The sequence below is a fragment of the Syngnathus scovelli genome, chromosome 2, assembly GCF_024217435.2.
Source record: "Syngnathus scovelli strain Florida chromosome 2, RoL_Ssco_1.2, whole genome shotgun sequence".
Classification (NCBI taxonomy): domain Eukaryota; kingdom Metazoa; phylum Chordata; class Actinopteri; order Syngnathiformes; family Syngnathidae; genus Syngnathus; species Syngnathus scovelli.
In genome coordinates, this window is record NC_090848.1 from 3,353,059 (window position 1) to 3,366,683 (window position 13,625).

The following is a 13,625-nucleotide window of genomic DNA, read 5'->3' on the forward strand; positions in this document are numbered from 1 at the left end:
TGATTAATTTATCTCCTGATGTGTACAACTTAGCCATAAGGGGGCAGTGTGACATAATTTTTCATTTGAACACAGAAGCGTTTTACTACTATAGTAAGTAAGTTGCAGTAATACACAATATGATGCGTATTGTTCTGTACTGTCGGTCTACATGTGTTGCTTCACCCTTTGTGTTCAAATATTCTTTGTTAAAAGTTTTATCAGACTGCCATACAGATGTCGTTAGATTGTCAATGGCGTTTTGGTTGGTTTGTTAGACAATGCGTAATTCTTCGTTTTGAGTTAGCATGTGGCGCTCATATTTCACCTTTTTGCTTGTAAGTCAAAGTATAATTAATATGACTTCATTAATATAACAGGTTATGAATATGACTTAATATGACAGATCAGAGATTCCAGCTAACGTTCAGCTAAGTGTGGAAGTAACATCATCTTGAATTATTGGCGTTAACTTAATTTTAAAAGCATTTGGTGTGTCTTGTATTATATTATAACTCAATAAGGGAACCAATATTATATGACAGTGCTGCAGTATGTGATTGATTTAATTCCGTATGCATTAAGCAGCGCTTTGACGCATATTACCCCAGAGTAATGCAAGATTCCCTACGACCAGAAGGCACAGAGACACCAATCATTTTTAGGTCAACAGCTGCCAATAACCATATATTGGGTCGATAGGATGAGCAAAGGGTCCCGAGAGAGAGACTTGTCATATGGACTGAGGAGGAAATTGCTTGAGATGAGCGGAAATGGAAGCAACATCATGCAAGAGGGATGGACAAACGGACGTCGAGGAGGAATAGACTTTTTCTGCTTCCTTTTTCATGTACGACCACTGGTGTCAAACCTGAGGCCTGGGGGCCAGTCCCGGTCCACCGCATCATTTTATATGGCCCACTAAGGCAAATCACAACTTCAGGTTTTTCGCTAGGATACCAAAAAATTAGCCTTTTTTTCACTTTTAATAAGATTGAGTACAAACGTTTCGGAGCATGTGATCAAAGGCGTCCGATTAGAACGATGCGCAGCGATGACACGGCGCCCGACAGAGACAGAAAATCGACAAAATGTTCAGTAGAGAGAGAAAGGCAGCGAGAGAGCGAGGGAATGCAATCAAAGCTAATAAGCCCCTTCCTGATCCAATTAAAGTTCAAGCTCGGGGGTGCTCAGCCGAGCCGGATGGAGCTTTTATTTGCCCGTGCCGCCCACGTGACTGCAGAGTCATCACACAGCAAATCATTGAAGAGGTTTTTTTTTTTTTTTTTAAATTGTGCATGGAAAATAAGCCATAAGCCAAGTTAAAAGTGTTTACAAGCATTTTTGCATTGCAAAAGATTGGTCAGAAACATTAAATGCACTTACGGTCACTTATGTGGTCTTTTGTAGTCCACAGTAGAAAGCAAACGTGAGGGAGAAAATGTTTTTGTTAGGGAGACAGAGATGGACATGCTAGAGTGGACGTCAAACAGGAAATACAAGCAAAGATACAGTTTGGGACCAGGAAAAGAAATGTACAGCGTGCTAAAACTTGATTTTGTTGTTTTGGTTTGATTTGATTCTGGCCAATCACAGCGCAGGACAGGACCTGACCATTTTGCTTGATATACAACAATCAATTGAAAGTTATTCGATTTGGTGAGTGGTTTGTGGCCCGGTGTCACGGAACACGGTTCCACTTGATAGTGTAGCGAGGTCGTTGAACAATGGTCACGATACGTGACCGATTGAGACACGATGGAAGCTAGAGGCTTATCGCTGACTCGCATTGTTGCGAATTGAAAGGCAAGGGACACCTTGACCTTTGACATTTTTCACTTGCTCTTCCTTCCACCTCCTCCTGCACATCATAACCATAACCCCTCCCCCGGCAGATTGCTATCTTTCCATCTGCTTTCAGGCCAAGCTTGTTTATCTGCGCAGGTGGTGGAGGGCAGCCACCATGACTCACTGCTAGCGCTTTCCAGAAAGACAAGCAACAAATGGTGTTAGCGGAAAGCTTTGGCTTGTTTTTTTTGACACGTTGCCAAATAAGCAGCACCTCCAGCCGCCATTTACACGTTGATTAAATTACTCCTCAATCCGATTCTGGTATGCTCGGAGGAACCGGATCAATAGCGGGAGTAATCAATGCTCCTCGACAGGATCAATTAAATAGTAATTAGACGCACAACCGGACGAGCTCCAATGTTGAGATCATTATTAGCACATGAATTAACAATTTGGTGAAGGCCAAAAGTGACGTGGAGGCGTACTCACAGTTGGAGGGAAAATGGACGGTTGCTCGGCTGGGCTGGACCACGAAGGAGATGAGGATGGGGAGGAGGAGGAAGCCAGAGCTCCGCCTCCTACTGCCCACCTGCTGTCGGGGAGCCATTGCTCGCTGTCCCGTCCGAGGCCTCGCTCACACGTGCACGCAACTGGGGGCCCGCTGCTTTGGCGAGTCTTTGCGTCCCTCACGCTGGTCTTCTTTCTGCCACATAAAAGAGAAAGGAAGGGTGGGGGGAGCAGGGGCCATGTGTCACAACGGGAGGAACATGAACTGGCACCATGTGGCCAGACCGAGACGCTCAGTTAATACGACAGTGGAGATTTAAAGCGTCAAAATGGAGCGACAATGTGCCGCTCACCATTTGGTTCATTAGCGGGACGTGTCATCCGGCGGCCCATATGGGCGGGCTGGACAGATGGACAACAACAAGAAGACAATGACCAAGAGATGGATGACAGATGTGCGCACGATGAGAACCTCCTGGTGGTGATGATCCAAAGTTGGATGTGCCACCATCTCAGTCAAGACATTAGTGGCCCAGTGCATACAAAGTCATTTCAAGGTTCAGAAGATCCATTTCAGGATTATGTCTCTATGTTCATATCATCTCACCAGATGATGGATAGCAGTAGAAGAACACACACAAAAAAGGTGGACTAACTAAAAAGAGTATCTTGAAAGGAGTCTGGGTCCACATCCAGTCCAGAGTTCCTCTATTGAGGAGCTTGCCTGAATTTTTGGCTTCTTAAATGGCAAACCACCCCTGCTAGGAGTCTATCCATTCTCCATCTGGAGCTTCTGAGCAGGTCCTGGTCGTATCTCCACAGCCCCCCCTCTTCCCGCTGATTGTTTGCACCACCCCGTATCACACGCAAAGAGCTGTTAAGCACACGCCATTATTATCACGTTGAAAAGAAAGAGACAAAAGGAGCGTGTGATAAGGACGCTGATTTGGCAGACGGCGCCGTCGGAGTTCCTGGCGCTGCCGCACGTTGGCACGTTGACTAGCGTGGGGGAAGGTCGTTTAGGAGAGAGATGGAAAATGAGGGAGAGGACTGGAGGATGCAAGATAATTACAGTTCATCAATGTGAAGATTTTAGTGTCACGCAGCGGAGCGCAAAGCACAAAGGCGGGAGGAGGAGACGGGGCTGCTTGAATTGTCAACATCAGTGGACGCAAATGAGATGAAATGGACCACCAAAGGAGAGATGAGGACTCAACGGGACGGGGAGCATTAAGATACAATGAGGCGTTCGAGTGGCGAGAGGAGTGCGGGATATTTAAGTGTAAAAGTGGAGGAGGGACGACAAAGGGCATCCATCCTCTTATACATGTGAAATTGCAAAAGCGTCCAATCAGCATTTGTTCAAGTCCCGCAGCAGCTTGAAGACACCGGCAATAAAAATAAAGACAGTAAAATACGGCCACTGGAGAGGTTAGGATTATGATTGGCTGTGCTCGCTTCTCACCCAAACTGGGCTGGTGACCCCAATGAGGATAAGCGCTGTAGAAAATGCATTAATGGAACCTCAAAGAGTAAATTGTAGGCAATGATTATAGGCTTGAAACAAATCCACACATGGAATTATTTTTAGCCCTGAATCCAAAAATGTCACGGGGATAAAAAAACCAAAATGTAAGCACACGTTTTTTAGAATAAAATACATAAAGACACGACACAGTCGGGCAGAAGAACACACACACGGAAGCTGCTGAGCGACATCCAGCATCTGCTTCATTTCACCTCGCAATCCATTGAGCAGGTTCAAAGGTCACGCCTGCGACCGTTGTCATGACCCATCAGCATGTTCCTGAGTGCTTTTAAACGCTATTATCACAGCTGGAATGTCAAGCGTGTCATCATCACGACGAGGGGGGCTTTTATAGATCCGCCAGTGCCGAGATGAGATTTGAGGGTGTGGTTGCACACAATTGGCTTGTCACATGACTTCTTCTTCAGTCATACATTGCTTTCCCCTTGCAATATGTTGCCATATTGTGTCACAACGTCTACAGTCCAAGCCCACATCTCGTCTGGTCACATTCGGACCGTCGTTTTTGGCAAAGTCGTTTGTCGTGTGGCTCTTTGTGTCCCCACTCGTCCCGGCGAGCCCGCAGATGCATGGATTATTCAAAAATGCATACAGAACACGCCTGAGGGAGGTAATCCCCACGTTCATTAAATATGAATTTAACTAAACGTAGCATCAATACTTAAAATGGATAATTACTTTATTTTGTTGCAACAATGTTTTTCTAAACAGGCTCCTTTGTGGTTTTTTGGTTGGGCGTGGCTTCCGTGTTTCTCATCGTGAGCGACCACCGCTCACCGTTTCTCGTGCGGCCGACCTGAGCCAGCGTGTCGAAGCAATCCCGTGTTCTGTCTCGCCTCCTGTTCCATTTTAATCAGTTCAAGCTGTGAAGATCCGCAACGGAAGAGCGGAGACAAATAAATGAAAAGATGTCTACCCTGCCCTGCCTTCATCTCCTTCCCCGAGGTTCCTTCCGTCGAGATCAGCGTGTAAAAGAGAGGCTGACTCACTCGTAAACAAAGCAATTCCTCACTCGACAAATGGAGTGTTGCGGAGCCTCGCTGCCGGAGATTTAAAGGGTCAATGGATCGTAAAAGCGAAGAGGAGGAACAAGGTGAACCCGATGGGGGGTCTGATCCACAGCCCCTGTTCGGGTGAATTATTCATCTCAATCCGCTTCCTCGGACACAATTTGCCCCAAATCCACCCAAATTCATAATTCATCCGTACCCCCAGGCCCATGTGCATTTGGTTTGGTTCCAGACTGCGTTGGTTCATCCATACCTGACATTTTCTGCCCTCAACCTTGCCCCCCTTCCCTCTCCCTGGCAGGGTCATACTTAATGCATGAGCCTGTTGCAGTGAGACGAGCGTGAGAGGCAATGGCAGGAAAAAAAGAAAAACACAAATCACTTTGAATAACAGCACCGACCCGTGTCTGCTGTTTTAGAACTTCATGGAGATGATAAACCCAGGAGGTGTTTCATCAAAGCGTAGGCAGCCATGCAAGCCATCAGAAGCAATGAGGATCCATTTTCCTGTCTGCTTTTGATCCATTTTCTTCTTGTCCCTTTTTTTCTTCAATTGCTTTCTCTCTTTCATTTCAATAACTTGTTCGGGAAGCACTCTGGTGAGGCCAATTGGCAAAGCAGCGGATTAATTTGATATCTGCAACTTTAATGGAAAACGGGCTTACGGTACAACGGCTCGCTCGTGCTTTCGAGCTTGCGTTTCAAGGCTAATGATCCACGATTAACACCTAATGGAAATTTACCAGCTGGAAAGAAGAAGGCAGATGGACCCGGCCGCTTATCTAGAAACACGCTACATGCGCTTGACATTCATCAATACTCCAATTAGCATTTTAGCACGAGAGCTAGCACCCCCCCTCAATGTGAACAGCAAATTGGCTACAATTACAATCCCTGTAAAGTGAATATAAACGATATACCACAATTAAAAAAGACATGAAGCTTTAAAATTATGAAGCGTTTCCACATTGCGACGATAACAAGCTAGCTAACGCCTTTCCGGTTAGCTACCTAGCACCTTTCCAGTTAGCTAGCTGGATGTTGCAATTGCGCTAACTACTCGCAAAAAAAATCTGTAAAACTTAAATGGTGAGTGAGAGAATACTATATAATACCTAGCTCATAGTTCTGACTTAGCACATATGCTAACAGCAAATATCTTTCAACATGTGCAATGTAAATGTTTGAATTCACTTTCGAGGGTCTCAATTTAGAGGCCCCACCCAAATCGGCATATTTCACTGAGGCTTCTCGGTAAATACAGCGCCGAAGAAAGAAAACAAGGTTGTTGGAGCAGCCACAAGGGCAAACGCCTACACCGGCTGTATTGTGGTTTCCTTGACAACACCGTCTCCGTGCAACCCCCCCTTCCCTGTGGTACATTCAAATCAGTAATTCAAACACGGACATTAATAGGGTTGCGCTATCGCTTACATATGCGCACGCACGTTCACCTGCCGACACCTCACACGTTTGAGAAGATGCTAGCGGAGGCCTACACAGAAGGAACACCAATGATGGATGCTGAAGCTAATCAGAAATGCTGTTTGTACACTAATCCAAACAAACACCAATAAAGCGTTCCCAAAATGAAGACTTGTCTCCAACAGTCAAAAAAATTCCGTCTGATGTGATTTATTTGGACGCTGTTTGTCCCCTAACGAGAGAGTGGGAGAATACAAGAGGAGCTGAATCATTCAAGGAGAATGGAGTGCACTCAAACATCCATGAAGATAAAGGCTAAGTGGAGGGACTGAGGGATGCTTTGGAAAAAACAACAACAAAAAAACAGCTCAGACAAAAGCAAGATAGCAATGGAAAATTCATGAACAACAAATTTTTTGAAAAATTCATAGCGGGAGAAAAATCTATGTAAAAAGCGTGCTGCAACCAGAGCCATGCTGTAATGGGATCATCGACTCAGACAAGCTGGGGGGCGTCCGTCACGCTTATGTAAGCCCGTGTGCGTGAGCTGTTGCTGGCGTGTATCAGTCAAGATCCGTGCCGCCGCGGATCTCTCTTTGCAGCCTCTCGGCCCGCTCCCGCGCCATGTTTTGTTTTGTTAGTTATGCAAAAAAAAAAAAGATGGGTTCAACAAGGGCAAGGCATGATCCACAATGCAGTATTTTACGAGGCGAGAAGAAGCCTCCTGCTTGGTTGCGCAACAACCTGTCGGCCGATGTATAAATATATTTTGGCCTCATTTGTTTTGGTCCCACGGTGGCTTCTCCACACATTAGTTATAGAGCGGCGAGCCCAGTCAGGATAACAGACTGACGGGTTCTTAGAAGGAGGCAATGACACAAAACAGACCTTTTAATTGTCACCGGCAACGCCCTAAGTCCACTCCATCGTCATGGTAACGAACGCCGACCTCGCCACTGACCTGACTTTGGCGGTCAGTGGCTCATTTGCATGCATTAGCGGGAGCGCCACTCAGCTAATGTGCCGGTGGCGCAAAGCTAATAACTTGACACACCCTCAGTGTCGTAGCGAGGAGGGGGACACACGCACACACGCCCACTCATCCCCTCACGTTGCACATCCTCGTGTTGTTATTCACAGCAGGAAGGTGAAAATTAAAAGGCGGCCGCTGCTTTGGGAAATGAAGAGGAGGAGTCACCTTCCGCTGTGGTGTCACTCAAGTGCTGCCTTCGCCTTGCGTCTCACTCACCACTTGACTAATGTCTCATTTGAATATGTATGCCCTTGGGGCAACATTAAACGTTGCGATTATCCACACGAGACGGCGCCAAGGGTTTGATTTTGTTTGCGGTAATGTAGGAAGCAATGAAAGGATGTAAAGAAGCTGGTGCTCTTGAAAGCTCTGTTGAGGGACGACAGTGATGGCATGGGCGTGGGCCGACACATGAGGGAGGGGGGGGGGGCTGCAGGTGCTTTTTTGCACTCCGTCAGACAGGAAGAGGAGGGAGGGCTCCCTGGAGCCGTGTGCTAAGTAGCCCATCGAGCGCTGGAGGACAGCTCATGTGACATGCAAGGACATGTCTCCGCCTCCATGGGGAGAATTGGCATGTCAAATAAGCTGACAAGGGGAGGGGGAGTGTGTACAAGATCTGCCACCTTCAACAGGTAACGCCCCTTCTGACTCTCTTATAGGGGGCAAAGTGGGGTCCTTGGGGTCACTAAAAAGAATGATTGTGTTTTGTTTGTTTTAAGTACAAGCAGCACAGTGGATGACTATTTAACACGTCCGGATAATAGGGCAGAGGTTATGGGTCTGGCCTGCCTGTGTTTGCAGGTTCTCCCTGTGCCTGTGTGTTTCCTCACACATTTCAAAGACATGCATGGTAGGTTGATTGAGCACACACACACAGACACACACAGACACAGACACACACACACATATACATGCACACACACACTTAGGGGAGGGCAACTTTTACTATTTTTGTCTCCAAAAAGAGGAACCACTTTCTTTTCAAAGTCAAAGTCTGCTTTATTGTCAATTTCTTCACGTCAAGACACACAAAGAGATCAAAATTACGTTTCCCACTATCCCACGGTGACAAGACATAGTACACAATACACATACAAGTAAACAACACAAAAAGTAAAAACAAGAAGGCGCAAACAATGAATAAGAGTGATGAATAAATAATAAATAAACAAATAACATATTAAATAAGAGTCAGTTGTGTTTAAATGCCGTTAGAATTCTGTGAGGAGGAAATGTGTGACCACTCAAAAAGTTTGAGAAGTTTTGCCTCGCAACAATATCGCACGGTACATTTCCTTGTGTATGCTATTTAAGCAAAAAGTATATGAAGAGAAGTGTTGGGTCACAGTATGAACAAAAGTTTTGGGTCATGTCACAGATTTTGTTTTATCTTAGAATACTTGTCATGTTCGCCTCATCTAGCAGTTAAGGCAAATAAGCGGCCGGGTCGCAATTTCCATTCAGTACATTTGCATGGACCAGCGCCACAATGCCGCCCCCCCACACACACACTTGGAGGCTGGATGAGGACACAAGGAAGCCCCCGAAGGAAAACAGAGCGCCGTCATGGTTGCAGCAAAGCGCATGCAGCATAAACAAGGCGCTGTTCAAGTCATCAAAGGAACACCGAGCGCAACTAAGAGGGAAACCAATGCAACAACAAAAACAACAACATCACACAGGCGTCGAGGGCTAGACGAGGTTTTTGCGCTGATTTGCATTGGCTAAATGATGAAGCAAGTCAAATTGGATTGTCGGCAATCCCATTAATTTTGCCCAAAGCTGCAAATGCAGCAGTTCTCCTTAAGTGCAGCTCACCTAATGAAAACTCTCATATTGCACAGACAAGGCAACTCGCTAGGTCCTTTTTGCTAATAAGCACCCAGAGTGCAAAGAGAGTGCAAAAACAAAAGTAGACTTGTTTTAGAACAGGAACGTTATTTTTATCGCGGGCCGCATTGTGCTCGGTTTCATTCCATTGTGACTATTAACGCCTTATATTATATACAGTGTAAAAATTGTTCAAATATTTTAAAAAGACGAATAGTAATAAAAATTGCAAAGCAATATTTCTTTTTAAAAGTGAAGATAATCTGTAATTTTAGTAATGACACAAAGTCAAAAAGTCTTTGCAGGCCACATAAAATGATGTGGCGGGCCGTATCTGGCCCCCGGGCCTCGAGTTTGACACTGATGTTTTAAAATGACCTTTCTCTCCTGCACTTTCAGTTTAAAACTTCCCAAGGACGTTTGTTGGACCGGTTTAGGGCATGAAGGTTCTCTCAAGGTCCATAATTGCACGCTTGAATTCCAAGTAGAGTCAAGAGTGAGCTACTTGTTGAAAACAAACCTCTTCCCGCACTCCCTGAGATGGCACAAAAAGGAAAGTAATAATTGTTGCTTTCCCTTCAGAGCATTTCCAGAGAAGCTCAACATTTGCCGATGTCAACATTTCTTCCCGTAAAAGCGAGGAGCCGGCGCGCAGATGTTTGGCTAATGGAGTCAGTTGGAGGGGGATTTGCATGCTGGCGAGAGCTTTGCATTCCGTCAAACACAAAAGCGAGCAAGCATGACACGCCGGCGCTCGAGATGGATGAAATGATTTGGACGCTTGGGAGTTTCTCGGACTTGAGGTGAGGCCATGCGTGCAGACGTTCGAGGCAAGGTGTCACTCAGATGAGGCCGTCTCCAGTCCCTGGCCTCACCCTGCTGTCACCATGACAACCTCTGGATTCCTGCTACTGAATATTCCTCTCCCCTCCCCCTTCCACATCTCTCGCTCGCTCCTGCACCTTGATTCTTTATGCTGCCTGCCTTGCACTCAAAGCAGTGTGAAACTTCATTTCTTCTAACTGAAGCTTCAGGGTCACGTTCCTCCTTGCAGACTTCCATCTTGCAAGCAGGAGAAACTATGCAGGGGAATGCGCAGCCCCTAAGTGGCTTCCTAACTCCCATGGCATCTGTTATCATTATCATCGGGAAGCCATTTTTGCTCGCCAAATCAATCCAATTATCACCAATAGAGTGGGCAGCTGAGATCCAGGCAAGGAGGAAGCCATGAAAGGCGGCAGTGTTATCTGAGGCTCGCACGCAGAGCCCCGTCTCGGCAAATCCTCCTCCGCCGTGGCTCAGAAATGGAGGCTATGACCTTTTCCCGAACGTGCGGCAATTTCGAGCCAAGACGAAACAGAACGAGCAGCTTCTGCGCTCGGGATGACCAGCAACCAAACGGAACTGACAGAACATAATAACAAGAAAGTCAGTGTTGACTCCAGAGCTCGGAGGGCGTGACCTCCCTCCCTCCATCCCTTCCGAGATGCAGATGTCGCAACCAGTGTACTCACAATCCGGGAAATACGGGGAAAGCCACGAGGGGGCCAACGTTGACCTTTTCCTGAAGCCAGATGGTCACGAGGAAATAAAACAAGACTGTCTTCAGCGTCACTAAGGATGCATGGGCAGGTCAAGACTGAAGCCATCTTGGGGTAATTTCAATTCTATCAAAATACCGGAATGACTTTGGCTCCACAATCCAAAAATCACTCTGCGATATGAATCCGGAACTGTCCGTAAGGAAAACCCTCAGGGTCGAACGGCGTCCATTTTGCTTTCTGTCAAAATGTCAGGCTGACATTGAATGGTGCACGCCACACCCCAAACAAGTGTCAAGGCCTCACAAACGCCACCTTTTCACTGTGCTCCTCTTTGTCTGGCCTCCCCCATCGCCCCAGCCAACATGTGCGCCTGAATAAATCTTTCACCTTCTTGTTGATCCACCGTTTCCTCTAGGGGACTCCACCTTTCATCTTTTGCTCGTATTAACAAGGAGCCTCAGCATGCCCCACCCCACCCTTCCCCGCCTGCAGCGTCAATCAGTCTTCTTCTCGGCACAGATCAAATGATTAGCTAGCATCACCTTACAGAGGATTGGAAATGATGCAGCTCAACCCGGACTGGGCTGGGCTGGGCCTCCACGTGGAGTCAAACGCGGAGGAGGACAGCCTGAAAGCACCACATTAGCTCGTTTAACTTAATGCCAAACAAATGCGATCCCCCGAAGGAGATGCCTTGAGGGACGGGCGAATTCTTCCCAGGCAATGCCAGCAGAAAGCCCCAGCCAAATGTGGCGGAATTGAGCCCAGAATTTTTTTTTTTTGCCCACATCTCTTTGGTGAGCAGCTCACTTTGTAGACATGTCAGGGAGCGCCAATCAAAACGGAGCCTAATCGCCTTTGATACAGCTTTTGTGTCAGATTTCATTAAGCGTACGCGTGACATCAAATCATATCAACAAATTTGCGCTAATCTTTTCCCGAGGCACTTCATCCTCTCCCTGACGTTTCTTCGCATCTTGACTTTCATTTTTTTTGGTAGGGTTGCCTCCAATGTGGGAGCAGCCGGCACGCGGTGGTGTGTAACGACACGGCGGCATGGGCGGTGAGATTAAATTAGGCCCGTGTATGGGGATTACAAGGCACTCAAAGCCTGATCCCCCTCCTACTGGCGCTAATCCAAGCCTAATGAATGGATGATGCAGAACGCGTACTCCAGGACGCCAATTCAGCTCATTTCTTGAAATGATGCATCGCTATGAAGGAGGGAGACGACGTCATCCATGCAACCATTCAGTCATGCTTTGTTTATTAGCGTCGAGCTAAGCAAACATTTTTCAAGGCAAGCTAGCGACGCCATGTGATGTGGTTGGCACGTCAGTTGAGTTCAGTCAGTGCCACCATCCGGTTCTTACATTTTAAATTTTGGGCCGGGTGATCACGAGAAAACTTTATATTGTTCCTCAAGCAACCCCCATCCCTTTAGGGTTGAGAATATTTTTATTATCAAATTAAAACTAACTTGTTCCATTATCATTAAACCCGCAAGAACAGATATTGACTCAGCCATGTCAGTTGGCTCTTTATGAAGCTTACACAATACAGAGACTGTTTGTAGAACCATTAAAAAGTCAAGTTTATTTATAAAAAAATTTCTAAAAAAAATCTTAAAACCCAACTACAATGTATCCCAAATAAATTTCCCCAATAAAACGAATGGGAGAATGAAACCAGTTTGTTTTATTGCTTCATTTCAATGGAGATTGTGCTGCTCCCACCGTGGCCACCTGGGGGCAGTATAATACGAACATATAGCGTTGTGGGGGGTTTGCTGCTAATTGTTGCTTCAAACTAAAGGAGGTCAATTGCTGCTACGTGCTAAAGTGACAAAAGGCCGTTTGACATCCGGAGACGATTACCGAGGAAACTCGGTGAACAGAAGGTCAATTTAGTGGAGCATTTGGCCGAGTGACGCTTGCAAGAAGGCGTCTTTCATCGTACTGCTGCAGATGAAGACTCCCACAGGGGATTTTCGGCCGCTCGCATAAAGACACTTTTGTTACAGAGGCAAAAATAAAACAGGCTTGCAAAGTAAGGTCCTTCATGGGCCTTCATGGCCACGCTTTTTTCTGCTGAATGTCCAAATTACACACATTTGGTTGTTTTCATTTTTAGTCCAATTCTCTATACAATGTTGTTTCAAAAGTGAAATCTCTTTTTCAAAGTTATGATTTTTGGTAACTATTAGGACTTCAACTTTTTTATTTGGTGTTTTACTTCTTGTACTTTTGTGTGCTTCCTCGTGTGTAATTTTGCAGGATTTCAAAGTAACGAAGGGATAAAATGTTTTTGTTATTTCAGGATAAAGTTAAAAAAAAAATAATAATTCAGATCCAGTGCGGGCTGAAGGTCTGAAGCCCATTTTTATTGCTGGCTCACCTAAAAAAAAAAAAAAATTCATCAAGGCAATAAGCCTTCCTCAGATCCAATTTACTTCTCCGATTATTGCCTTTGTCGTAATTAAATTGCCACCCGGGCTGAAGAAATATTTGCTGCGAGGATTGCAATTTGAAGTGGCAAGATTTGCCACCCATGGGCTTTACTACCTTTCCTGCTCATGAGATAATCCAAATTCAATTCATTCCCATATCTGATGCTTGTCTTGTAATCTGTTCCAGCTTCCCCTCAAAGAAAAAAAAAAAACTAACATTGAGGAAAATAGTATTAATTAAACAAAATGTAAACAAATGATTTATTTTTTTCTGCGCAGCTCCCTATGGTATTGAACATTTTAATTTAAGACAAAGATATAGCTATAGATTGCGTAGAATGAGATACAACTCCTCAGTAAACTGTAGCGATGTTCGTTTAGCAGAGGATAAAGAATATATTCCTTTGAGTTGTTTCATTGTCTGTCTACATGAGTTGCTCCATCGTTTGTGTAGCTTAAAAGAGACTCCGCATTGTTTGATGGCACTTTTATAACAGAAAATAATAAT

At 45.5% G+C, this 13,625-nt stretch overlaps 1 protein-coding gene across 3 annotated transcripts in view; it reads right to left on the reverse strand.

Annotated features, from left to right (window-relative positions):
* l1cama (L1 cell adhesion molecule, paralog a) overlaps positions 1-13,625 on the reverse strand; it is a 28,982-nt gene that overhangs the window by 12,356 nt on the left and 3,001 nt on the right. For 2 of the 3 annotated variants that reach the window (XM_049754499.1, XM_049754498.1), the window contains exons 2-3: positions 2,260-2,473; positions 1,366-1,380 (exon numbers count right to left, since the gene is read on the reverse strand). In XM_049754499.1, coding sequence (XP_049610456.1) covers positions 1,366-1,380; positions 2,260-2,377 — 133 coding nt within the window. In that variant the 5' untranslated portion in view covers positions 2,378-2,473. The remainder of the gene's footprint in view (positions 1-1,365; positions 1,381-2,259; positions 2,474-13,625) is intronic. The other variant, XM_049754500.1, reaches the window with a different exon arrangement.